At 30.9% G+C, this 26,954-nt stretch overlaps 1 protein-coding gene across 4 annotated transcripts in view; it reads left to right on the top strand.

Moving 5' to 3' along the window:
* The window catches only part of LOC130452425 (serine/threonine-protein phosphatase 4 regulatory subunit 1-like), a 115,772-nt gene that overhangs the window by 77,360 nt on the left and 11,458 nt on the right, over positions 1-26,954 (top strand). For 3 of the 4 annotated variants that reach the window (XM_056791701.1, XM_056791702.1, XM_056791703.1), the window contains 2 exons: positions 17,316-17,422; positions 23,642-23,922. In XM_056791701.1, the coding sequence (XP_056647679.1) occupies positions 17,316-17,422; positions 23,642-23,922 (388 nt within the window). Of the gene's footprint in view, positions 1-17,315; positions 17,423-23,167; positions 23,363-23,412; positions 23,526-23,641; positions 23,923-26,954 lie in introns of those variants that run through there. The other variant, XM_056791704.1, reaches the window with a different exon arrangement.

Below are 26,954 nucleotides of genomic sequence, written 5' to 3'. Positions count from 1 at the left end.
TAAAGTGTTTTTTTACATAATTCAACTAAGAAATGAAATTTTTTTTATAATCCTATATTTTCTATACCTTTCAGTGATAACTTTTTATTTAAATTTTCATTTAAATGGTTTAATGCGATTAAATGGAATTGTGGAAATTGCATTGGCAGTCAACGTGTTGAATTGCAGAATAGCGAGTAGGCTGCAATAACTGTCACGCAATGTTTACTTTCTTGAGCTCAATCGAATGAATAATACATCATCTAGATGACTTTTATTTTCAAATGACCGGGTTAAAAATAAAAATATTCCACCCAGATTCATCAGTACGTCAATAATAAACAAATTTTATTTACCATTTCCGAATATACGATAATTATAATTTATAATTGAAATCAATATCCATCTTTAAACTGGAATATTCCAGTATCTAGGAAACTAGAAATATTTGCCAATCGATATTCTTAATGAATCACCCTGTATAAGATTAAGATGTGAAATAATTGAAGCGTTTGCTTAACTATGAACAACTACAAGTTTCATTGACTGCCTGGCTATGTTCCAATGTAATTCGATAGATTTATTCCGGCGATTTGTCACTGCAGATGAAGCTTAAACTACCAATTATACAGTGAGATACTAAAGAAACGTTTAAATTTATTTAAAAAAAAAGAGAAAAATGTTTTTATTGTCGAAACATTATAGACAAAAGCTTGTAAAAACACCAAACTATAACTTGTTTGGATTGAGGGTTGTCGTTTCTTGTAATGTTTGTTTCAAAAATCCACTCTAACCAGTAAATCTTCTGATTAGATCTCTAGGACTTGTCCATAATGAATCTTCAGCTGTTGCTGTTTAAGTATCCTCCAGGTACTTGAAGAAGACGTATTTGTTTTTTGCCATATTCATCGCGATAACTATTGGATCTTGATCAACTAAATTTGAAATAATATTCCTTTTATTAATAGTTTTTGTTATTTTTGGCCTTTCAAAATTGTTTTCGGTTTCACATTCCCAGTTTTTGAGGAGAGTACGATTTCCTTGGCGCCGATTTAACAGCGGATTTGGCTTAATTAGGCCAAAATGAATCGAAAATGAAGAATGAAATTTTTTGATATCTCTCTTCGTTTTCGAGATATCGATACTTAAAGTTATAATCAAACTTTAGTTCAAAATTCGCTTTATTGAAACAGATGGCGTTCAATACTTGAAATGAATATTTTATCTCTTCATATTCAATAAAAAAAATTTTTTTATTTAATTTTCATATTATTTATCCTGATACTCGAAAATTATATTGAACAAAAATGTTTATAACAAAATTAGCCCTTTTTGATAACTTTCATTACTCTGTGATGAATATAATTTAACATACGATAAATACATGAATAATTTGATGTTTTTCATAAAGAATTGTCGGCTGTTTTTCGTTATTTATAAAATAAAAAAACAATATTTAATGTAAAATACTTTTTCGAGCAAAAATTCCGAATGCTTTCAAAAGTTATTTATTTAGGTTAAGTTAGGTTAGGTTCTGAATGATTTCAAAAGTTATTTATTTAGGTTAGGTTAGGTTAGGTTCTGAATGCGTTCAAAAGTTAGATTAGGTAGTATTTTTATGTATAATAATTTCTATAATAAATAATTAAAAAAAAGTGTTTAAATATCTTAGAAATATACATATGGCGTAGGTGCAGCTGGTCCGTATATAAATAGACTAGATTTTTTACAAACGGACTCGACAGTTCATTAAAAGACAAGCTTTTTACACATTTAGACTTATATCCTCAGTCCTTTTATATACGGTCTATATTTCATATGTTGTCGTCATCTCCTAACCTCACTTTTGTCTCGTGTAATAATTGAAGTAGAGCTCTATACTATATTGCATTGGAATCAGGAAAAATTACTTCCCAAACTATACAGTTTTGAAGGATGTACAACAATCAATAATGAGGATACAGGGTGTTGAAAAAAAGTATTGTCATCTCTTAAAATTATTCATATCTTTGTTTCTATTAAAGATACATTTATTTATTGAAGTTTAATAGATTTATGAGGAATTGGTTCATATATTATCGAAATTTCAAATTGTTACTACCAGTGGTTTCCAATATATAGAGCGTCAAAGTTGACTTTATTAAAAATGTCGTCATCTCCTAACCTCACTTTTTCCTCGTGTAATAATTGAATTTGAGTTCTATACGATTTTGCATTAGAATCAAGAAAATTTACTTCCCAAATTATACAGTTTTGAACGTTGTACAACAATCAATAATGAAGATACAGGGTGTTGAAAAAAGTATTGTCATCTCTTAAAATTATTCATATCTTTGTTTCTATTAATGATACATTTATTTATTGAAGTTTTATAGATTTTTGAGGAAATGATTCATAAATTATCGAAATTTCAAATTGTTACTACCAGTGGGTTCCTATATACAGGGCGTCAAAGTTGACTGTATTAAAAATGTCGTCATCTCCTAACCTCACTTTTTCCTCGTGTAATAATTGAATTAGAATTCTATATGATTTTGCTTTAGATTTAAGAAAAATTACTTCCCAAACTATACAGTTTTGAAGGTTGTACAACAATCAATAATGAAGATACAGGGTGTTGAAAAAAGTATTGTCATCTCTTAAAATTATTCATATCTTTGTTTCTATTAAAGATACATTTATTTATTGAAGTTGTATCGATTTTTGAGGAAATGATTCATAAATTATAGAAATTTCAAATTTTTACTACCAGTGGGTTCCTATATACAGGGCGTCAAAGTTGACTGTATTAAAAATGTCGTCATCTCCTAACCTCACTTTTTTCTCGTGTAATAATTGAAGTAGAGTTCTATATGATTTTGCTTTAGATTTAAAAAAAATTACTTCCCAAACTATACAGTTTTGAAGGATGTACAACAATCAATAATGAAGATACAGGGTGTTGAAAAAAGTGGTGTCATCTCTTAAAATTATTCATATCTTTGTTTCTATTAAAGATACATTTATTTATTGAAGTTGTATCGATTTTTGAGGAAATGATTCATAGATTATCGAAATTACAAATTGTTACTACCAGTGGGTTCCTATATACAGGGCGTCAAAGTTGACTGTATTAAAAATGTCGTCATCTCCTAACCTCACTTTTTTCTCGAGTAATAATTGAAGTAGAGTTCTATATGATTTTGCTTTAGATTTAAGAAAAATGACTTCCCAAACTATACAGTCTTGAAGGTTGTACAACAATCAATAATGAAGATACAGGGTGTTGAAAAAAGTATTGTCATCTCTTAAAATTATTCATATCTTTGTTTCTATTAAAGATACATTTATTTATTGAAGTTGTATCGATTTTTGAGGAAATGATTCATAAATTATCGAAATTACAAATTGTTACTACCAGTGGGTTCCTATATACAGGGCGTCAAAGTTGACTGTATTAAAAATGTCGTCATCTCCTAACCTCACTTTTTCCTCGTGTAATAATTGAATTAGAGTTCTATACGATTTTGCATTAGAATCAAGAAAATTTACTTCCCAAACTATACAGTTTTGAAGGTTGTACAACAATCAATAATGAAGATACAGGGTGTTGAAAAAAGTGGTGTCATCTCTTAAAATTATTCATATCTTTGTTTCTATTAAAGATACATTTATTTATTGAAGTTGTATCGATTTTTGAGGAAATGATTCATAGATTATCGAAATTACAAATTGTTACTACCAGTGGGTTCCTATATACAGGGCGTCAAAGTTGACTGTATTAAAAATGTCGTCATCTCCTAACCTCACTTTTTTCTCGAGTAATAATTGAAGTAGAGTTCTATATGATTTTGCTTTAGATTTAAGAAAAATTACTTCCCAAACTATACAGTCTTGAAGGTTGTACAACAATCAATAATGAAGATACAGGGTGTTGAAAAAAGTATTGTCATCTCTTAAAATTATTCATATCTTTGTTTCTATTAATGATACATTTATTTATTGAAGTTTTATAGATTTTTGAGGAAATGATTCATAAATTATCGAAATTTCAAATTGTTACTACCAGTGGGTTCCTATATACAGGGCGTCAAAGTTGACTGTATTAAAAATGTCGTCATCTCCTAACCTCACTTTTTTCTCGAGTAATAATTGAAGTAGAGTTCTATATGATTTTGCTTTAGATTTAAGAAAAATTACTTCCCAAACTATACAGTCTTGAAGGTTGTACAACAATCAATAATGAAGATACAGGGTGTTGAAAAAAGTATTGTCATCTCTTAAAATTATTCATATCTTTGTTTCTATTAATGATACATTTATTTATTGAAGTTTTATAGATTTTTGAGGAAATGATTCATAAATTATCGAAATTTCAAATTGTTACTACCAGTGGGTTCCTATATGCAGGGCGTCAAAGTTGACTGTATTAAAAATGTCGTCATCTCCTAACCTCACTTTTTTCTCGAGTAATAATTGAAGTAGACTTCTATATGATTTTGCTTTAGATTTAAGAAAAATTACTTCCCAAACTATACAGTCTTGAAGGTTGTACAACAATCAATAATGAAGATACAGGGTGTTGAAAAAAGTATTGTCATCTCTTAAAATTATTCATATCTTTGTTTCTATTAATGATACATTTATTTATTGAAGTTTTATAGATTTTTGAGGAAATGATTCATAAATTATCGAAATTTCAAATTGTTACTACCAGTGGGTTCCTATATACAGGGCGTCAAAGTTGACTGTATTAAAAATGTCGTCATCTCCTAACCTCACTTTTTTCTCGAGTAATAATTGAAGTAGAGTTCTATATGATTTTGCTTTAGATTTAAGAAAAATTACTTCCCAAACTATACAGTCTTGAAGGTTGTACAACAATCAATAATGAAGATACAGGGTGTTGAAAAAAGTATTGTCATCTCTTAAAATTATTCATATCTTTGTTTCTATTAATGATACATTTATTTATTGAAGTTTTATAGATTTTTGAGGAAATGATTCATAAATTATCGAAATTTCAAATTGTTACTACCAGTGGGTTCCTATATGCAGGGCGTCAAAGTTGACTGTATTAAAAATGTCGTCATCTCCTAACCTCACTTTTTTCTCGAGTAATAATTGAAGTAGAGTTCTATATGATTTTGCTTTAGATTTAAGAAAAATTACTTCCCAAACTATACAGTCTTGAAGGTTGTACAACAATCAATAATGAAGATACAGGGTGTTGAAAAAAGTATTGTCATCTCTTAAAATTATTCATATCTTTGTTTCTATTAATGATACATTTATTTATTGAAGTTTTATAGATTTTTGAGGAAATGATTCATAAATTATCGAAATTTCAAATTGTTACTACCAGTGGGTTCCTATATGCAGGGCGTCAAAGTTGACTGTATTAAAAATGTCGTCATCTCCTAACCTCACTTTTTTCTCGAGTAATAATTGAAGTAGACTTCTATATGATTTTGCTTTAGATTTAAGAAAAATTACTTCCCAAACTATACAGTCTTGAAGGTTGTACAACAATCAATAATGAAGATACAGGGTGTTGAAAAAAGTATTGTCATCTCTTAAAATTATTCATATCTTTGTTTCTATTAATGATACATTTATTTATTGAAGTTTTATAGATTTTTGAGGAAATGATTCATAAATTATCGAAATTTCAAATTGTTACTACCAGTGGGTTCCTATATGCAGGGCGTCAAAGTTGACTGTATTAAAAATGTCGTCATCTCCTAACCTCACTTTTTTCTCGAGTAATAATTGAAGTAGAGTTCTATATGATTTTGCTTTAGATTTAAGAAAAATTACTTCCCAAACTATACAGTCTTGAAGGTTGTACAACAATCAACAATGAAGATACAGGGTGTTGAAAAAAGTATTGTCATCTCTTAAAATTATTCATATCTTTGTTTCTATTAATGATACATTTATTTATTGAAGTTTTATAGATTTTTGAGGAAATGATTCATAAATTATCGAAATTTCAAATTGTTACTACCAGTGGGTTCCTATATGCAGGGCGTCAAAGTTGACTGTATTAAAAATGTCGTCATCTCCTAACCTCACTTTTTTCTCGAGTAATAATTGAAGTAGACTTCTATATGATTTTGCTTTAGATTTAAGAAAAATTACTTCCCAAACTATACAGTCTTGAAGGTTGTACAACAATCAATAATGAAGATACAGGGTGTTGAAAAAAGTATTGTCATCTCTTAAAATTATTCATATCTTTGTTTCTATTAATGATACATTTATTTATTGAAGTTTTATAGATTTTTGAGGAAATGATTCATAAATTATCGAAATTTCAAATTGTTACTACCAGTGGGTTCCTATATACAGGGCGTCAAAGTTGACTGTATTAAAAATGTCGTCATCTCCTAACCTCACTTTTTTCTCGAGTAATAATTGAAGTAGAGTTCTATATGATTTTGCTTTAGATTTAAGAAAAATTACTTCCCAAACTATACAGTCTTGAAGGTTGTACAACAATCAATAATGAAGATACAGGGTGTTGAAAAAAGTATTGTCATCTCTTAAAATTATTCATATCTTTGTTTCTATTAATGATACATTTATTTATTGAAGTTTTATAGATTTTTGAGGAAATGATTCATAAATTATCGAAATTTCAAATTGTTACTACCAGTGGGTTCCTATATACAGGGCGTCAAAGTTGACTGTATTAAAAATGTCGTCATCTCCTAACCTCACTTTTTCCTCGTGTAATAATTGAATTAGAATTCTATATGATTTTGCTTTAGATTTAAGAAAAATTACTTCCCAAACTATACAGTTTTGAAGGTTGTACAACAATCAATAATGAAGATACAGGGTGTTGAAAAAAGTATTGTCATCTCTTAAAATTATTCATATCTTTGTTTCTATTAAAGATACATTTATTTATTGAAGTTGTATCGATTTTTGAGGAAATGATTCATAAATTATAGAAATTTCAAATTTTTACTACCAGTGGGTTCCTATATGCAGGGCGTCAAAGTTGACTGTATTAAAAATGTCATCTCCTAACCTCACTTTTTTCTCGAGTAATAATTGAAGTAGACTTCTATATGATTTTGCTTTAGATTTAAAAAAAATTACTTCCCAAACTATACAGTTTTGAAGGATGTACAACAATCAATAATGAAGATACAGGGTGTTGAAAAAAGTGGTGTCATCTCTTAAAATTATTCATATCTTTGTTTCTATTAAAGATACATTTATTTATTGAAGTTGTATCGATTTTTGAGGAAATGATTCATAGATTATCGAAATTACAAATTGTTACTACCAGTGGGTTCCTATATACAGGGCGTCAAAGTTGACTGTATTAAAAATGTCGTCATCTCCTAACCTCACTTTTTTCTCGAGTAATAATTGAAGTAGAGTTCTATATGATTTTGCTTTAGATTTAAGAAAAATGACTTCCCAAACTATACAGTCTTGAAGGTTGTACAACAATCAATAATGAAGATACAGGGTGTTGAAAAAAGTATTGTCATCTCTTAAAATTATTCATATCTTTGTTTCTATTAAAGATACATTTATTTATTGAAGTTGTATCGATTTTTGAGGAAATGATTCATAAATTATCGAAATTACAAATTGTTACTACCAGTGGGTTCCTATATACAGGGCGTCAAAGTTGACTGTATTAAAAATGTCGTCATCTCCTAACCTCACTTTTTCCTCGTGTAATAATTGAATTAGAGTTCTATACGATTTTGCATTAGAATCAAGAAAATTTACTTCCCAAACTATACAGTTTTGAAGGTTGTACAACAATCAATAATGAAGATACAGGGTGTTGAAAAAAGTGGTGTCATCTCTTAAAATTATTCATATCTTTGTTTCTATTAAAGATACATTTATTTATTGAAGTTGTATCGATTTTTGAGGAAATGATTCATAGATTATCGAAATTACAAATTGTTACTACCAGTGGGTTCCTATATACAGGGCGTCAAAGTTGACTGTATTAAAAATGTCGTCATCTCCTAACCTCACTTTTTTCTCGAGTAATAATTGAAGTAGAGTTCTATATGATTTTGCTTTAGATTTAAGAAAAATTACTTCCCAAACTATACAGTCTTGAAGGTTGTACAACAATCAATAATGAAGATACAGGGTGTTGAAAAAAGTATTGTCATCTCTTAAAATTATTCATATCTTTGTTTCTATTAATGATACATTTATTTATTGAAGTTTTATAGATTTTTGAGGAAATGATTCATAAATTATCGAAATTTCAAATTGTTACTACCAGTGGGTTCCTATATACAGGGCGTCAAAGTTGACTGTATTAAAAATGTCGTCATCTCCTAACCTCACTTTTTTCTCGAGTAATAATTGAAGTAGAGTTCTATATGATTTTGCTTTAGATTTAAGAAAAATTACTTCCCAAACTATACAGTCTTGAAGGTTGTACAACAATCAATAATGAAGATACAGGGTGTTGAAAAAAGTATTGTCATCTCTTAAAATTATTCATATCTTTGTTTCTATTAATGATACATTTATTTATTGAAGTTTTATAGATTTTTGAGGAAATGATTCATAAATTATCGAAATTTCAAATTGTTACTACCAGTGGGTTCCTATATGCAGGGCGTCAAAGTTGACTGTATTAAAAATGTCATCTCCTAACCTCACTTTTTTCTCGAGTAATAATTGAAGTAGACTTCTATATGATTTTGCTTTAGATTTAAGAAAAATTACTTCCCAAACTATACAGTCTTGAAGGTTGTACAACAATCAATAATGAAGATACAGGGTGTTGAAAAAAGTATTGTCATCTCTTAAAATTATTCATATCTTTGTTTCTATTAATGATACATTTATTTATTGAAGTTTTATAGATTTTTGAGGAAATGATTCATAAATTATCGAAATTTCAAATTGTTACTACCAGTGGGTTCCTATATACAGGGCGTCAAAGTTGACTGTATTAAAAATGTCGTCATCTCCTAACCTCACTTTTTTCTCGAGTAATAATTGAAGTAGAGTTCTATATGATTTTGCTTTAGATTTAAGAAAAATTACTTCCCAAACTATACAGTCTTGAAGGTTGTACAACAATCAATAATGAAGATACAGGGTGTTGAAAAAAGTATTGTCATCTCTTAAAATTATTCATATCTTTGTTTCTATTAATGATACATTTATTTATTGAAGTTTTATAGATTTTTGAGGAAATGATTCATAAATTATCGAAATTTCAAATTGTTACTACCAGTGGGTTCCTATATGCAGGGCGTCAAAGTTGACTGTATTAAAAATGTCGTCATCTCCTAACCTCACTTTTTTCTCGAGTAATAATTGAAGTAGAGTTCTATATGATTTTGCTTTAGATTTAAGAAAAATTACTTCCCAAACTATACAGTCTTGAAGGTTGTACAACAATCAATAATGAAGATACAGGGTGTTGAAAAAAGTATTGTCATCTCTTAAAATTATTCATATCTTTGTTTCTATTAATGATACATTTATTTATTGAAGTTTTATAGATTTTTGAGGAAATGATTCATAAATTATCGAAATTTCAAATTGTTACTACCAGTGGGTTCCTATATGCAGGGCGTCAAAGTTGACTGTATTAAAAATGTCGTCATCTCCTAACCTCACTTTTTTCTCGAGTAATAATTGAAGTAGACTTCTATATGATTTTGCTTTAGATTTAAGAAAAATTACTTCCCAAACTATACAGTCTTGAAGGTTGTACAACAATCAATAATGAAGATACAGGGTGTTGAAAAAAGTATTGTCATCTCTTAAAATTATTCATATCTTTGTTTCTATTAATGATACATTTATTTATTGAAGTTTTATAGATTTTTGAGGAAATGATTCATAAATTATCGAAATTTCAAATTGTTACTACCAGTGGGTTCCTATATGCAGGGCGTCAAAGTTGACTGTATTAAAAATGTCGTCATCTCCTAACCTCACTTTTTTCTCGAGTAATAATTGAAGTAGAGTTCTATATGATTTTGCTTTAGATTTAAGAAAAATTACTTCCCAAACTATACAGTCTTGAAGGTTGTACAACAATCAATAATGAAGATACAGGGTGTTGAAAAAAGTATTGTCATCTCTTAAAATTATTCATATCTTTGTTTCTATTAATGATACATTTATTTATTGAAGTTTTATAGATTTTTGAGGAAATGATTCATAAATTATCGAAATTTCAAATTGTTACTACCAGTGGGTTCCTATATGCAGGGCGTCAAAGTTGACTGTATTAAAAATGTCGTCATCTCCTAACCTCACTTTTTTCTCGAGTAATAATTGAAGTAGACTTCTATATGATTTTGCTTTAGATTTAAGAAAAATTACTTCCCAAACTATACAGTCTTGAAGGTTGTACAACAATCAATAATGAAGATACAGGGTGTTGAAAAAAGTATTGTCATCTCTTAAAATTATTCATATCTTTGTTTCTATTAATGATACATTTATTTATTGAAGTTTTATAGATTTTTGAGGAAATGATTCATAAATTATCGAAATTTCAAATTGTTACTACCAGTGGGTTCCTATATACAGGGCGTCAAAGTTGACTGTATTAAAAATGTCGTCATCTCCTAACCTCACTTTTTTCTCGAGTAATAATTGAAGTAGACTTCTATATGATTTTGCTTTAGAATCAAGAAAAATTACTTCTCAAACTGTACAACTTTGAAACGGTCTGTAACATATACAAATATTAAATAAAAATATTTTTTTCCAAATTCAAGTATCGATATCTCGAAAACGAAGCGAGATATTATTCATTCTTCATTTTCGATTTATTTTGGGTCGAATTATGGAATAATCAAATCCAGGAGCCTCGGAATTCGTACTCGTGCCCATTTTTTCAGTAACGTATCGAATTTTACCAAAATTATGCTGGATAATTGAATTATATACAAGTACACTTGAAATTATGATTAATAAATCTGTGTCTGTGTGTGTGTGTGTGTGTGTTTAAATATTTTTCTTCAATGCCCTACTGAAGAACCGCATCTGAAGGGGGCCATTTTGAGTAAAACAATTAGATATAATTTCGGATGATTGATTCTTTTCGAAAAGTCAATTTTGACATTGATCGTGATCATATTTCTATGGCAAAAAAGGTTCGGTTCGTCTGGATTGATTTTAAAAACTTCTTCTGTGCTTAGCGAATGTACATATTTCCATTTAAAATTGGAGATTGTATTTTCTACAAACATATGCCGATATAAATCACGTTAGATTGTAAAAGAACAGCCGGAAATACAACCACTGTCAATTCTTTCGCAGGGTAGATGGGGCTTTCATTATAACAAAAAAAAAATGGTATTTCTTGGAAATAATTTATCGCCGAAGTGAAAGAATCTAACCTAAGTCGGTTAAAAGGACGAAAATAACAAAAATATCTTTAGTTCTTGAAATAAAAAAATTTATTTGGGAATCACCATTTTTGATATCTTTATTTTTAAATCGTAAGTTAAGTTTTAGCAAAAATAAATTCATAGTTATTTGTCGTAATTAAAAATTACCGGAGGAGTGTTTTACAACAAAATTTGGTAAATACGAGGGTTGCTACTGAAGTTTTGTAATCAACAAATGTGTATAATTGGATATTTTCTTATTGTTTTTCAGAATATTCTCCATTAATTTGATACACTTTTTTAATTGAGGTATCTCGAAAACATGTGGTTTGAACGCTTCTTCAGGTGGTGTAAAAAGTAAAAAGTAGGCATTGCAATTTATTGGGTGCCAAACAAGGACCCATCAATTCGATGTTTTGATTGTTCAAAACGTTTTTGTTTGGTACCAGATGCTTTAGACTACATCAAGTTAAAAACCAAAGCAATAAACTCCTCGATATTCAATGTCTTTTATCCCTCAAGACAAACTTTAGTTGAATGGAAAGATAAAACCAAATATTTAAGAAAGAAAACGACCAGAAGGCAAAGGAAACAGAAAACTGCTGTAAAAAGAACCAAAAAATGGAATTCGCTTAACTGAAACGACGTAGAAAGGAAAATTGGTTCGATCAAATCACAAAATGCTTGCAACGGATGCTTGGAAAGTCTGAGAGTATTTGAGAAAATTTCTATATTCAACTAATTGTTTGTCTCCAAAAAACAAGAATAGTAATCATAGACTGCGACATTAATTGACAATAAGAGAGTCTTTTTTTGCATGACCATTATGGGAATCAACAGATTTTTAGATTGTTGTACATGCCGAGGAAACAGTCATAAAGAGACATTCTGAAGAAAATTATCATAAATTGTAATTATTTATTGAAAATACGTATTGAAATACAATCAAAACATTTCTAATTGAACCCCATACAGTCGAAAAACATGTTCTTACATAAGGAAAAAGCCGAAATGGAGGAAAATTTTATTGGTATCATAAAAATTCGTAAATTTGAGTAAACATAAAAAAAATTAGAAAAAAATTCAAAATTAACTATAAATTTCTAAAAATATGTCGTTAAATTTAAAAAAAATATGTCTCATTAAGCGAATATAAGTGAAATATGCAAAAAATCAAAAAAACGTGTTGAATATGCATTTTGTATATAATCGAGCCGTACTAGCATGTGTGAAGATTTAGTTCCGAATTAAGTTGTAAATGTAAATAATAGATAAATGAAAATTTGCATTAAAAAAATTATTACAAAAACTGTAGAAAATGAAATAGGACGCAAAAAAGGACAAACGTCAAAAAGAAAGACAAAAAATTATTGCGTTGTAAATATAAAATTGACTGATGCGGTCGGCCATCTTAGTTATTTCTCGCGGGGCGGAGTTTCATTCACCGACGAATCAAAGATATACCGCGAACTTGTTCTACGTAGATCGGGTATAACAGTTAACTGTAATCTCGCAAATAAGTCGAGTTCTGTGATATGGTAAAATTATATCGATGTATGGTATTAATACAGGGTGAGACAGAAAATATTGCGAATTTAAAAAAATAATATAAAAAAAAATTATTGTTATCTATAATATAATATAAACGAATATTTTATTTGAAATATAAATCTGGGAAATTCATTTCTTGAAAAGAACATCATCCAGGTGTGCACCATAGATCTCAAACTGATTAAGCGTGGCTGGGTTATTGGAGTAGACTCTTCTTTTCAGGTATCTCTACATAAAAAAATCCGATGGTGCTAGATCCGGATTTGCAATGTGACATCGGCGAGATATCAGTTTCCCAACAAACATCTGGTTTACGACCGCCATTAGAAGTATGACGTGTCGCGCCATCTTGTTGATTGCACTTCTTTGCGGCCCAATTCTGTCTATTGACATGTCCATTTAAGTGAAAATGGGCTTCGGTTGTAATTTCTGCACAAGTTGAATGCGACGCAAAGATGTTCTAACTTGTTGAATTGTGTCTTCAGTTCTTGTTGATCTTGGGCGTCCTGTAGGATTCTGATTAAGAATCGAACCAGTAGCTTCGAACTTTCTGACCCACGATCGAATCACTCGGAAATTGATTTATATCATGAATATCATGAAATTTGACACATAGTCTTTTGAAACGTCATAGGAATTTTACAATGACAGCGCCATCTGTGTGTGAATCACACGACTTATTGACTAACGTTATATGTCAACAACTCCGGATTCCCCTTGACGTTTTACAATAATAAAATACACTGAGAAAAAAATGTATTGAAATTTGAAGAACTATACCCATATTCAAATATTATGAATGGAGCAGCGTTTTTTCTAATTTTACTGGACTACAACGTACGTCATAAGACGTGACGTAGGTGATAAGAGAAATCACGAGTTAGTAGGTTCAAAACAAAACTATTACTTGATACGTCATTAGTATTAGTCATTCAAACATTTTGGAAATTCGTAATTAATACAAACATATTTGGGCGAGATCGCATAAAATTTGATTATTTTAAAAATGTGTTCGGTGAGGATTGTTTATCATTTTATAAAATTACAAGGGTGTGAAAAAAACAACAAAAATACAGAGGTGGTTGACAAATCGAGTGAAATAATTAAAAATTTATGTCCAAATCGACTTATTGTACTCATTTAAAAGCGTTTCAAGAGATTGTGTTTTATATTTGTATTTAGCAGATTTTGCACGTTTCACCCTCTGCTAAACCAACCGTCTTCAGGATCGATTGAAGGAGCAATGCCCCGCCAAGACTCCTGTTCCCAGAAGTATATTTTTCTGTCTCAAACCTTGTTTTTTCTATTCTCCTGTAGCCTTTTATATAAAAGGGTTCAGGTCCAGGTATTCCAGCTTAGATCCGATGGTATTTGAGCCGTAATGGCTGTTGGATATGGGTGAAGACGTCCTGTTTGGGATAATTCTTTTCCAAATTGAACTATACGCGTTTTCTAGCTGCATATATTTCTTGAAAATACTTGGTGTGTAACCTGCATGTTTTGGATCCATCCGTGTACCATTTGGTAGCATCTCCAATAATTTCTAGTGTGGTGTTTTAATACGTTTCACTTATACAGTTTAATGTTGAGATACATCTTATGTCAGAGTTGAAAAGTGTATCTTTTCCCGGTCTTAATCATTCTTTGAGAAAACATTCGGCTTATCCCTGGTATAATTGAACCTTTTAAGGTCTTTGTAGAGCCGTCAATGTTTCCAGCTCCTAAAAGCTCTGCTTTATTTTTCCCCAAATTCAAATCTTATCGTTAAACTCTTTTGTGTTCGATTGATTTGATTGTCTTTCAATTGTTCAAGTGTAGGTAATTTTTTTGGTATGGTATCAGAAACAAGGTGAGACAGTTTCTGTCTAATTGGAACAGAAAAATTCAATATCAGTATATTCAATAAGTTTTCCAACTATTTCACTCGAATCCAAAATGCAAAATTCGCAGTTGATGACATGGTTTTTTGATTAACACCCTATATAGTTTGATAGAAAAAATTCGGGAGTGAGTAGATGATTTGAAAATAATGTTATGACATAAAAAACATTTTTTGTACTTCTCGTTTGTGTGTTATAGGCCTTTGAAGTTGAAAAATCAGAATATTTTATAAATTGAACACCTAAAAGCCAGGGACGGGTCATGCCCAATGTTTAACAATCCGTAACTTCACAGGGACAATCTGTATAAGCTAACAAAATTACAAACTATTTTTTTAATCGATTTTTTAACAAAAAGGTTTATGGTTCAGTAGATACGTATATTTTTACAGCGTCGTTCATTCCATAGAAACCAATGGTCATAAAGAGACATTCTGAAGAAAATTATCATAATTTGTAATTAATTATTAAAAATACGTATTAATATACAATCAAACAAACTAATAATAATAATAAATAAATAAAAATTTATTAATATAAAAAATAACTAATAGCAAATAGTAAATATGAAGGTTTTTCTGTATTTTGCCATTTCCATTAATTTTTCGTGCAATTTTCCTCTTTCGACTCCAATTTTCTTTAACTGGATTCCTCATTTTTTTTCGTTAGTTTCCCCCATTATATGTCAAACAACGCAATTGATAAAAATTCATGAACATATAAAATAATTAAATATTTTATCTTAGTCTTACGATAATTTCAAAATAATTTCATCAGAGATTTGAAAAGTGACGATTAGGAATTTTTGAATTTGTTTTTATAAACATCAATTATTTTTAGTTATTTATTTTAATTACCAACAACTTGGAGTTGTAAAATAACATTCAATATCAATAACCTCAGATCACATTAAAAGTTCATTTATTTTGAATTGAAATAAAAAAATATCCATTCATAAAGAATAATTGCCAAGTGATAAACACAATTATTTTTCAACTGTACATGAAAATTCATTGTGACAAAAAAAATTAATAGATTGAAGAAAATATGAAAACCAAGAGACATTAAATAAACTCATATTTATGACATCCTATATCACAAAAAGGACTAGTAATAAATCAGTATTTGAATTTATATTTTTTATACGAGGGTTGCTACTCAAGTTTTGAGTATTCCGGACTGCACAGCGGATGACCCTTCAATTCGATGTTTTCACTGTTGAAAAAAGGTTTTTTTTAACTGATCTGTGAAAACTCACATTCTCGTTGAGGAAAATGATTCGTCTTCAGAGATTAGTTTCCCTGATTTTTTCGAAAATTTGTAGAAAACAAAAGATTCAGAATTGAACGTTCTACGTTGCTCTAATTCAGGCACAGCATCGATGTTTCATAGCACAACAACCACCCTCAACAGCCGATTTTGGATTGTACATAAAAATTTGTATACGAGGGTTGCTACACAAATTTTGAGTATTCCGCACTGCACAGCGGATGACCTTCAATTCGATGTTTTTACTGTTCAAAACCGTTTCTTTTTGAACTAATGTGTGAAAGCTCGCATTCTCGTGATGGAAAATGATTCGTCTTCAACAATTAGTTTCCCCGATTTTCTCGAAAATTTCTAGCAAACAAAAGATTCAGAATTTAACGTTCTAGGTTGCCCCAGTTTCCCTAGTTTGACTTTTGAAGTACGAGATTGAATTTCTTCACCATTTTTTGCACCAATCGAACCATGCTGTTTAAACAAACCTTTTGTCAGCTAAATGTTGATCCAATGTTGAATACATGCCCAAATATGCCTCAGTTTACGCACAGCATCGATGTTTTCTGGTACAACAACCGATTTTCGACGAAAATCATCTTGTAGCTATTGAATTTGGAAAACCTGCGATGGTTCGGGATGGTGCTTCATCGCCAAAAGTCAAATCGACTTGATTGGCACATTCCGGAATCCTGTAGGGCTGGAAAACATTTTAGATTTTAACAGTAATTCGTATTTATATATCTACGAGAAAAAAATTTTGAAAAATATCATTTCTACTCATGTGACTAACTCTCTGTATATTCATCATCGGAGACTAAAATTACGGTCATAAATTCAATATAAAAATAAGAATATTGAACATATCGCGTCCCCTGGTATATGAAACGACCTTTGTTTAAGAAAAAACTGTCGAATTAAATTAATGTAAATTATCTGTCATCAGTATATTTCTCATTTCATCCCGATTTACATGTTGTCTGTAGGAAAAAAATGATCTAATGGCTATAAATCAGGAGATCTGATTGGCAATTGTGCTTCCATGTCTTAGAAAGCTTCTTTCGAGTGATTTTTAACAGTAGTAATTAGTCTGATGATATACCATCCTATGCCATTCGTTCTAGGATCACAATTTTGTCGAAGCAGGTCGCTGGCCTCATTTGGGACCCTCTAAATTCTTTGGTCCCGCTCAAATTTTGTTATATATAAATATAAAGCACTTGCCGAAACATTAACTTGGAAAACAAATTCCTTAATAGTTTTACAGGATGAATGCTGCAATAATTCTTTTTGTTTCCAGATATAAACTGCCTAAGGCCGTATTAGACGAATTCCGAACATGTCCACCAGAAATATTGATAGAAGACCTTCCGGATATAATGAAGATTCTTACAGAAGTGTCAGGAGGTACGTTTATCGTGATTAATAAAATTCACATTAACATCTTCTTCAAGTTTTCATTTTCAATCGACATTTTCGGTGATCGCATATAAAATAATCTTACGAGGGTTGTTTGAAAAGTTTCCGATTTCGTTGTCGACTTTTACACTTCCATCTCTTGCAATATAAATAACTAATTATTATTTGACGTTGAATGAGGGTTGAAAAGATTATTAAAATAGGGAGATTATTTGAATCTTCCTATTGATTTGTACGATAGCGGTTTCATAGCTTTTTTCCAAAAAGGATAAGATAAGATACGGCTGGTACAAGAATTGAAGCCACACGATCTCCCACAACGTCAAACATTTGGTGAATGGACGCTGGTAAAGTTGGAGGGAGATCCATTTTTTTATCGAAAAATTGTGTTCATTTCTGGTTGAATGGATACGTCAACAAGCAAAATTGCCGCATCTGGAGTGAAGACCAGCCAGAAGCATTGCAAGAGCTTCCAATGCATCCCGAAAAAGTCACTGTTTGGTGTGGATTATGATCCGAAGGCATCATCTTCAAAAGCGACGTTGCTGTAAATGGCGAAACGCTAGCGTGTGATGATTGACGATTTTTTTTTTTTTTGTCCAAAATGGAAGAGTTTGTAATGTAGTTTCGACAAGACGGTGCCACATGCCACGCGGCACGCGAAATTGAGAACCGCCTCCGGTGAACAGTTTGGGGGCCGTCTAGATCGTGTGATTTAACGCCTTTGGACTATTTCTTGTGGAGCCATGTCTACAGCGATGAACCAAGAACGATTGACGCACTGAAAGCCGATATTTAAGCATTTATTCGTGCCAAAATTAGGCCTTACGCATGGGGTATCTAAAGCCGAGCCGAGGGCAACATTTGCATGAATTCATATTCAAATATTAAATTATACTGATCGTTCTAGCGATACCAGATTTCATCAATTTTTTCAAATTATTTGTTTTTTGGTTTTTTTCAAAATCAAATCCAATATCTCTTAAAAAAAAACACTGATTACAATAGTATCGAAACGCCGCTTGATTCAAATCAGTACTTGATCAAATTTTTCTTGTTCTTGTGCGTCAAAAATTATCTGGTACAAATATCTGAGGTTTTCTAGACAATTTTCTATTGATTAAGAAGCTTGAAGTCGAACCATACTAATGCGGCGTTCATCACGTACATTTTCTTGTTTTTCTTCAGTCTTTTCATTCGCAATGTTCCTAATTTTCAGTCCTTGTTTGGGTTCCAATGATTACTTCATATTCTCGCAAATCAAAAATAAATTGCGAGATCAACGTTTTTCTACACTTAAAGAAGCAGTTGCTGCGTTCAGATCACTTGCACCTCGAACGGAATAGATTAAATACAATTGTTTCAAATGCGTGATCTTAATGGAAAATATTTTGGAAAACAATCAAGCCGTATCAAATTATAAATGTTTGTTTTTATTTGTCTATCTCGAAACTTAAGTAGGTAGTATATCGTTTAGAAATATTTGAGATTTTCAGTCCAATTCAATCTACTATCAACGTCCGGTTTCTAATAAGCACTTTAATGTTTTTGATAATGTAGTTAGTTGATACTGAATCATTTGACAACCGGTTGAAACTTTTACTTTATTTCATAATTTTCATTAAATTAAACACAAAATTTTCGATTATCTACCAGATTTTTTTCTTAAATGTTGACTTTTCAAAAGTTTTGTCGCGAAAACATAAAATAGTTAGCTTTGTATATATTTTCTGAATTTACTATAAAACTTTTCGTAAGTTATGATCGGGTTAAACCTAAATTTCCCAAAAATAATCCGGATTACTATGAGTAAAACTCATCCTCGGACTACCTTTTCATTTACCTGAAATATCTTAACAAATCAAAAATCGTCACTAGGCTAAAATAATGACGAGGCTCCGTTAAGGAATTCGGAAATCCGGAAAAATTTTAAAAATAATATAAATACGTGAGATTTATAGTATCAACACATCAAAAAATACAGAATAGGACTTGGGGCCCGGGACTATAACCTCCCCAAACCCCTATCTTAATAGATCAAATTATTGACCGACATTAAATCTAAGAGTTGACAGGTCAAATATTGTTAAATTACATAGTCTATTGTTGTGAAAAACAACACAAAACGTGTTTTGTCAAAAAAACAATTATTTCTAGTTACGCTACTGGCGTCGTTATGTTGTTCTATTCTGGGGCGCGTTGAACTTAAATCGCCACGTTTCCGGTGTCGAGGGGCAGGAAGTAACGCACGTGGATCATACTCGATTGCAACTATCACCAAAGACGTACTTTACGGGAAGCGTTGCATTCAAATTAGATGATTCATCGAATTAAATTCGATCTATATATCGTTAGACATTCTTTCTAATGAAATTCATCATCAAATTTCTGTGTAAATATTAGATTAAATCTGATTTAACTGTTGAAACTTTTCGCATATAGATGGAGATGGCGGTAGTTGTCATATGCAGTCAATTATATCAAAATGATCTCTCTGAAAATTATTCCGAAAATGCCGTTCTTCAAAGGAGAAAACAACTACTTTCCCGGCTAATACCTGAATTACGTCTCATCTGAAGAGCGTGATGTTCGTGGACGTTTCTGTTGTTGTTAACATCCCCGATGGCTCGCTATTGCAAAGAGATGATTGTAACCTCTAGTTTCGACGTTGTTGCGTCTCATCAGAGTGGTATAACAAACTCTCGTTCGGACTTGAGACCCGAACTACAGACATCGTCAAAAGCACGATTCATAACAATTCTAATAATGAGTTTTTTTATGTTTCAAACTATTTTTAATAAAAATAATGAGCTAGCTTATTTGTACGAGGTATATTCTAAAATTTGTTGTGATCAGTGCGAGCTAAGTTATTCATTGTCCTAATGAAATAATGTTTAGTTTTGGGAACTTCGATCTTATCATTTATATAAAAAATAAATTATAAAGGAACTAAAGTATGTATCTTATGGTAAAAATGATTAGAAAAAAATTGGGGAGAGATCAAAATTATTACCCCTTAAAAAAATGTTTCGTACTACATTGTTTGGCAACGTTGACGTGAGCCCTCGCGGATTCCAAGGAATAACACTATTTATGTCCAAGTGTTGAGATAAATTTAGACGCAGACACCCCAATATCTTGTAGGAAAGGTGGAGTAGCGCGTCTTCCGTATGAATATCAGTTGGAGAAAAAAAAATACTTATAAGTTCGTTACTGGTGAAAATTTTCTACGTCGCCTGGTAGCAGCTTGCCTGAATGGATTATTGTATCATTAGTTGGACAAAATCCTACAATTTTCATTGGGATTTTTCAGTTAATATCGAATTTTTAAATAAAAAATTCTGGATATACTAACATAGAAATTTGACCCGAATTTATTAGCCTGTCGGGCCAATACAAGTATACCGATGCTTAATTTTCCATATAGTTTTCGTAAACCTCGGCTGGGATGTTCTTCAGTACCTTTTATGCGTCCCTCGTAACGAATTGCTCGGTTTCGAATAGAGGGAGACAAATCCTGCGAATTCGGTGACTAATCCAGACGCCAAAAATCCTTTTAGATACAATCACCTAGTGCAGTCATGTCAAAGATTCGGTCCACGGGCCGTATCAATAAGACATGTATACATAAGAATCATGTTTTTTCAGAGCTTTTAGACTTCATTCGATTCCTCTAGGGATGTTTTAATACTCATAGTCTAAAGTCTACGGATGTTTATAAGTAATTTCAAGGGCAGCGCGTGCCTAGACAAGCGAGAAAGAAAGACAGTATCTCCATCTCTTAGCAGCAAGCGGAAATATCCTATTATTTTTGTCGAGAACGATAGAATATTCGAGTCTAGACTAGAACCTTCCTTAACCATATAAAACGAGTGCGACGTGAGTCAGTTGAGTCGAGTAATCGAAGCGATACGGTTGATTAAGTTAGGTCATTTTTTTTATTTTCAATATGGCCCAACTACAAATTCGAAATTTGATATATGGCCCTCTGCAAAATTGAGTTTGACACCTCTGATCTAGTGTGTGATTTGGTAAAGATTTGAAACCAACGGGCAGGTTCCCGTTTACGAAAAAGTTTTCTTGGATAAGAAATAACTTGAAACTCTGTACCACCGACATCTTTATTAAAATTTATTGTGTAAAATAATGATGAAATGACAAATAGTTAGAATTTAACACTGTGAATGAATTATGTGAATTCACAAAAGCAGAGCCTGTTCGTGGGGTGGTGCATGGTCTACGTAAGTTCCTCAATCTCAACATGAAGATATTACCAATTATCAATACAAGTTGGAAAATATATTTGCACATTCGTTGAGGGGTTTTCATTAAATTTTCTACCATTTTGCACGCTTACTTTTTGTTTGACAATCGTATAATTGAGTCGAGTTGAGAATTTTGTTGTTGAGTATCAAGAAAATTTTAGAAAAAATACGCATATGAAAGAAAAGTAAAAATTATTATGGAAAAAACTTTCTTGTTTCTTTGTTAGGTCGAGAAATTTTCAGCCAACCTTCGTATACATTGTAAAAATTTTATCAAGAGACTCATCCGTTTAAAAAAAAATCTAAGGGTTGGGAGAATTATTCTTTTCGTAAAAAAACTTCTAAAACTTATTCTTATCCCCCTTACTATAATTGGAATGAAATATTTTAGTTCAAAATTTTATTTCCGTTGCGTTTTTATTTGGTAGTCACCTTTCCGTTACTTAAAGTTCCTAGTTTAGGTCTGATATTTTTCTATAGACTAAATTTATAAACGCACCACACATCTGCTCCGAGACGGACCCCCCAATGATGTCATTGCACTCTTCTTAAAGAGGTTTAGTGCGTTGCGGCGAATACAGAAATTAACTTTACTAGGTCATTGAAACATCGACAATCCTCTAATTAAATTCATATGCGATGTTTTTTTTAAGAAAGTTTCAAAATTCAAGTTTGATTATATTTATAAAACGAAATATTCGTTCTGAAATTATATCCCAGACGAATGCAAAAACATCTGCAGACGCCTATGTCAGACATTCAAATTCTAGTGTATCTATGTCTTGTTCTAATTCGCTATTCCTCTATACTAAAACGGCAACTATGTTTCTCTATATATCAATGACGTAGAGGTTACCTCCATTTTCGGCGGGAATTTCAATTTGAGCATCTTACGTATTTATTGTACCTACTTTTTAGTTTAATTTTGAATGTATAATCCTTTAATGTTGAATGTATAACCTTTTTTGTATTATGTTAAACCCGTCAATGATAATATAAGCGTAATATAATTTATTTAATATTCTAATTGAAATTTCCTGCTGTATTAGTAAGCACCTACAATTTATCTCCACTCATGTATCTTTTTCCTGTGAAATTGTTGGTCTATTTTCGGTAAAATGAGTAGCGTTATTACCATGGAAAAAATATTTGTACGCTTATTAAAATTCTTAGAAAGCACGAGTATCATACTAGTCATTTTAATAACTAAATTAATCACAATATTCTTAATCGTTCTTGTGAATAATTGATTCATGCTCGTAATTATTAACCGTTCTTCGTATATCGTTTGAATAAATAAAACAATGTTTGCAGAAATTCGTTACTTATCTCGTGAAATTGGCATTTGAAACGATTTCCACTATGGTAAGTGAACGCAAACTGAATGTTGTAGGAAGGACGCTCCAGACATTGGGCGGTGCTGCGCAAAGTTGAATGAAATAAGGTGAAACGGTGTGACAGGCGCGTACTACAAGAGCGTTCAACGATCTCTACTTGCCGCCGCGAAGCTAGCGCCTTGCTGCGGCAATGCCATCAAGTAGACGAGATCGGCATGGCTGTGTGAACGCTTCGTGTTTGCGCTTGTGATTTTTTTAAAGAATTTCAAGAAAATATCAATTTGTTTTTTATATAATTAGTGTAAAATTAAAGATTAGCATGTAGGGTAAGTCGTGATTAGTTTTTTGGTGCGAAACGTACAATATTTCTATCTAGTTTGTAGAAAGCGTTTCCGGTTAACCTGCAAGAATATTTTGGGCTGAAATCAAAATGGAGGCAAACCGCGTGCTTCTACGTTTGCCGCTTTTTTCGTGGTGCCGTTTAGTGGGGTGATTAAAACCGTATACCTCAATACACTCCGACGTTTTCTATCAAAAGTGTTAATTATTTCTTTAAATAGTGATAATATATTTGATATATTAATAACGTCGCTTTTCTATTTTAGAATCGATCTTGAGGGCTGAATTACTAGAGCAAATACCACATATTGCCGCACAAGCACTAGCATGCTCAACTCGAGTGAGTGCATTCAAGAATGTTGTAGGAGATTATCTCATTCCGTTGCTAGTAAGAAATTTAGGGTGTTACGATATCACTTCCACCCTTATTCAACTGATAGAACAACGTTTTATATCAAAACTTCAAGCCGAAATACAAATATGCCCCACAATTTTGGCGCTTACAAAATCACAAACGGCCGCAGAGGTACAAATCACTGCTGTAGATGTAAGTAATCATTTAATTAAGGCTGGGCAAATTTGATTTTTAACTATTCATAATTTACCTGGAAATATTTGTTTTTATATAAAAAATTTATTAGTTCTTAGTAATGTTTCACATCTAAACAGGTGGCATTTTTAACTTGTAATTATTGATGGAAAAAGACAAACATTGAATCATGTTTTAATATAAATATTTTGTTATCAAAATTATACTTTCAATTAGTTTGTCTCCTGGTAATGTTTATTTATTCGCACCTTTTTATATTCAGAAACATATTATAAGGAATGCCAATGTTGTGACATTTTATTGTGAAAGTAATAAAAGTACAGTTACATATTTCACAATTAATTTGGTATTTACTTGGTGCTACATAACAAATATGCATTTCATTTAATAATGATATAGTTTTGTATATGATTTATTAATTTTACTTAAATTTATGTATTTTGTTATTCGAAAAATTATTATATTATTGTATTAGTGCGATACTTTCGTATTGGCTTTATGAAAGACATGGGTAGTGAGATGTTCATATATTTATTGTCTCACTACCTTGTCTTTCATGTAGACATTACTAGTGCGACTACAATTTCTTTTTTAATTTGCCATTACTCATCAGAGTTGGCAGTTTTAGATTTTTCGATTCTATCACAGCCAGCTTTGATGAGCAATGTTGAATTTAATATTCTACAAGACAAAAAATGAAGAGGAAAACAATTGCGGATAAATTCCTTTTACCTTTCCGTCAATTTGGTTGTGAAATCTTTATTTCGGTTGGATATCACAGCCACTTTGATGAGCTGGGTGGAAGGTACAATCAACACATGAAGAAAGAAGAATTTGTTAATGTTGTAGCAAGTCAATTTGGTTGTGAAACCTTAAATTAATGGTATCACAGCCATTTTGACGAGTTGCAGTATTGATATAATCAACTATCACTGCTTTATAGTTTTCTAATTTTTCTCTCATTTCTTTTACCCTTTTGTCCAGTTTTTCATACACCTTCCTATTTTGGATCAGCTATTTGCTTATATTATTCTAAATGCAGTTTGTTTTGTGCAATTTTGCCTAAAACCGTTTGTTGTATTCACTTCTCTATAACTTTTTATTCTTAAAATGTTTTGAATCAGTTTCATAACTGAAAACTTTGGATAATGGTATTACACATGTTCATTTTTGTGTTTAAGCAAATTTTACTTATCATTGAACGGAGTTTTCTATGAATAGAATCCTGTTGTCAATATCGCTTCAACCACTAGCCTCATATAAAATCATTTAATGAAAGGTATTTAGATTATTAACAGGGGCTTACGATGTAATCACTGATACCCCTCCTGTGACAACATTTTCTCCAAGCCCTTATTTTCATATTTATCTGTTCATATTTAGACCATAGTTTTGAGCAACTTCATTGTATGTTTCCCGGTCTTGCCTATTTATTTGGTTCAACAGTACCTCCTTTGACACAAATCATTGATATTTGAGTGATTCGGTGGTACCTTTTTATTTTATTTGGCTTCTGTTATACATTCGCAATTCATATGTAACTGTTGATAATCAAATGAATCAGAAGTTGAAAAATTTTGTTTTCAATATTCTATTTTCCACATCTCACAGCCTTTTACTAAATTTAATCTTGTTGCCTTAAGTTTTCAATCCTTATGGTACTCTTATGGTGTATGTTTGAATAACTCTGTTCCATTGGTCCCAAATGTTGTTATTCCTTTTTTCCCCCAATGTTCATTTTTTGTATTGTCTATATAGATTGTCAATTTTTATAATTTTATATAGGAAAAAATATTTACAATTTTTTATTTTTATACTGGGTAATATGCACTATATTTTTTATTGGAGTTTAAGCTGAGATGTTAATTTCTCTGGCCTGCTTTGTTGCCAGATTTTATTGCATATGGATAAAAATTTCAAAACATATTATTTTCTTGCATACTACAGGGTTTTCATAAATTTTTTTTGTAGGTAATAACGATGCTAAGTGGTAAATTTATAAATCATAACTCTGTACTCATTGACTTTTTTATGCAAATAAAAAAAGTTCACTCTTATGGATAATAGAAGGAAGTATAATGTAAATGTAATTTTTATTCCACGAGGATATTCATGGTGGTTGACATATTTAACTAGAAAGCCTGGGGAACTCGATGTGTCCAGTTCCATTTATACAATTAATCAAGCCGGTGTCAGAATTCTTGTTTTGGTGGTTATTACCCTCATTTTCAGCTCAAATTCCTTTTAAATAATATGGTGAAAGATATTGATTTTGTAATTATTATAAATGAGATATTTTATTACTTACAATGTAAAATTAATTGCTTTTTGTTATTAAATTATTAATTTATATTTTATCTCTTTAGAACGTTGTTTACAAATTTCTCTTTGATTTTGAATTGTTCGCAAACCGACTCTCTGTTTTCCATGAGTCTTTAACCAATGATTCTCTTTTCCTTTTTGACATTTATTTGCTTCTTTGCCTGATCTTGACTTTTCTTTCAATCGAAATATCTTGTTCATAAAACTTGGCAATTCTTTGTTTTCAATACGTGAAACTAAACACAGACGACAACGCCTACTTTATTTGCTGATCTGTCTAAAAATGTTTGAATTTTTCTATCCCCACACCATTAGTTGATTTTTTTCTTCGGGTTGTTTTGCCCTTAGTAGGTCTCTATTATATCGCAGGCTTTTGCTAGATCAATGAAACCAAAGTGTAATTTTTTTCTTATTATGTATATCATTATAAAATATTGCGTCTGGTTTTTCTTTGTTGGGTCCAAATCAGAACAGAGTATCTTCTAATGTGTTTGAATTTTTTTTGCTTCTGGCATATATTTTCCCTAAGTGAATCGTTTGTTACATTCTTGGCTGTCTCCTTTCTTATATTTTGTTGAAATAATTCTTATTTGCCAGTCATGGAGGGGGCTTTTTTTTCACCTTAATGTCTTGGTGCTTTGCCCTTTTTGGCTTGATTATTACAGTGACCATACTTCAGGCTTCTCTCTACGGTTTAACTGCTTGTT

This window comes from Diorhabda sublineata, chromosome 1 (assembly GCF_026230105.1).
Source record: "Diorhabda sublineata isolate icDioSubl1.1 chromosome 1, icDioSubl1.1, whole genome shotgun sequence".
In the NCBI taxonomy this organism is placed as follows: domain Eukaryota; kingdom Metazoa; phylum Arthropoda; class Insecta; order Coleoptera; family Chrysomelidae; genus Diorhabda; species Diorhabda sublineata.
This window is presented reverse-complemented; position numbering and strand designations above follow the sequence as displayed.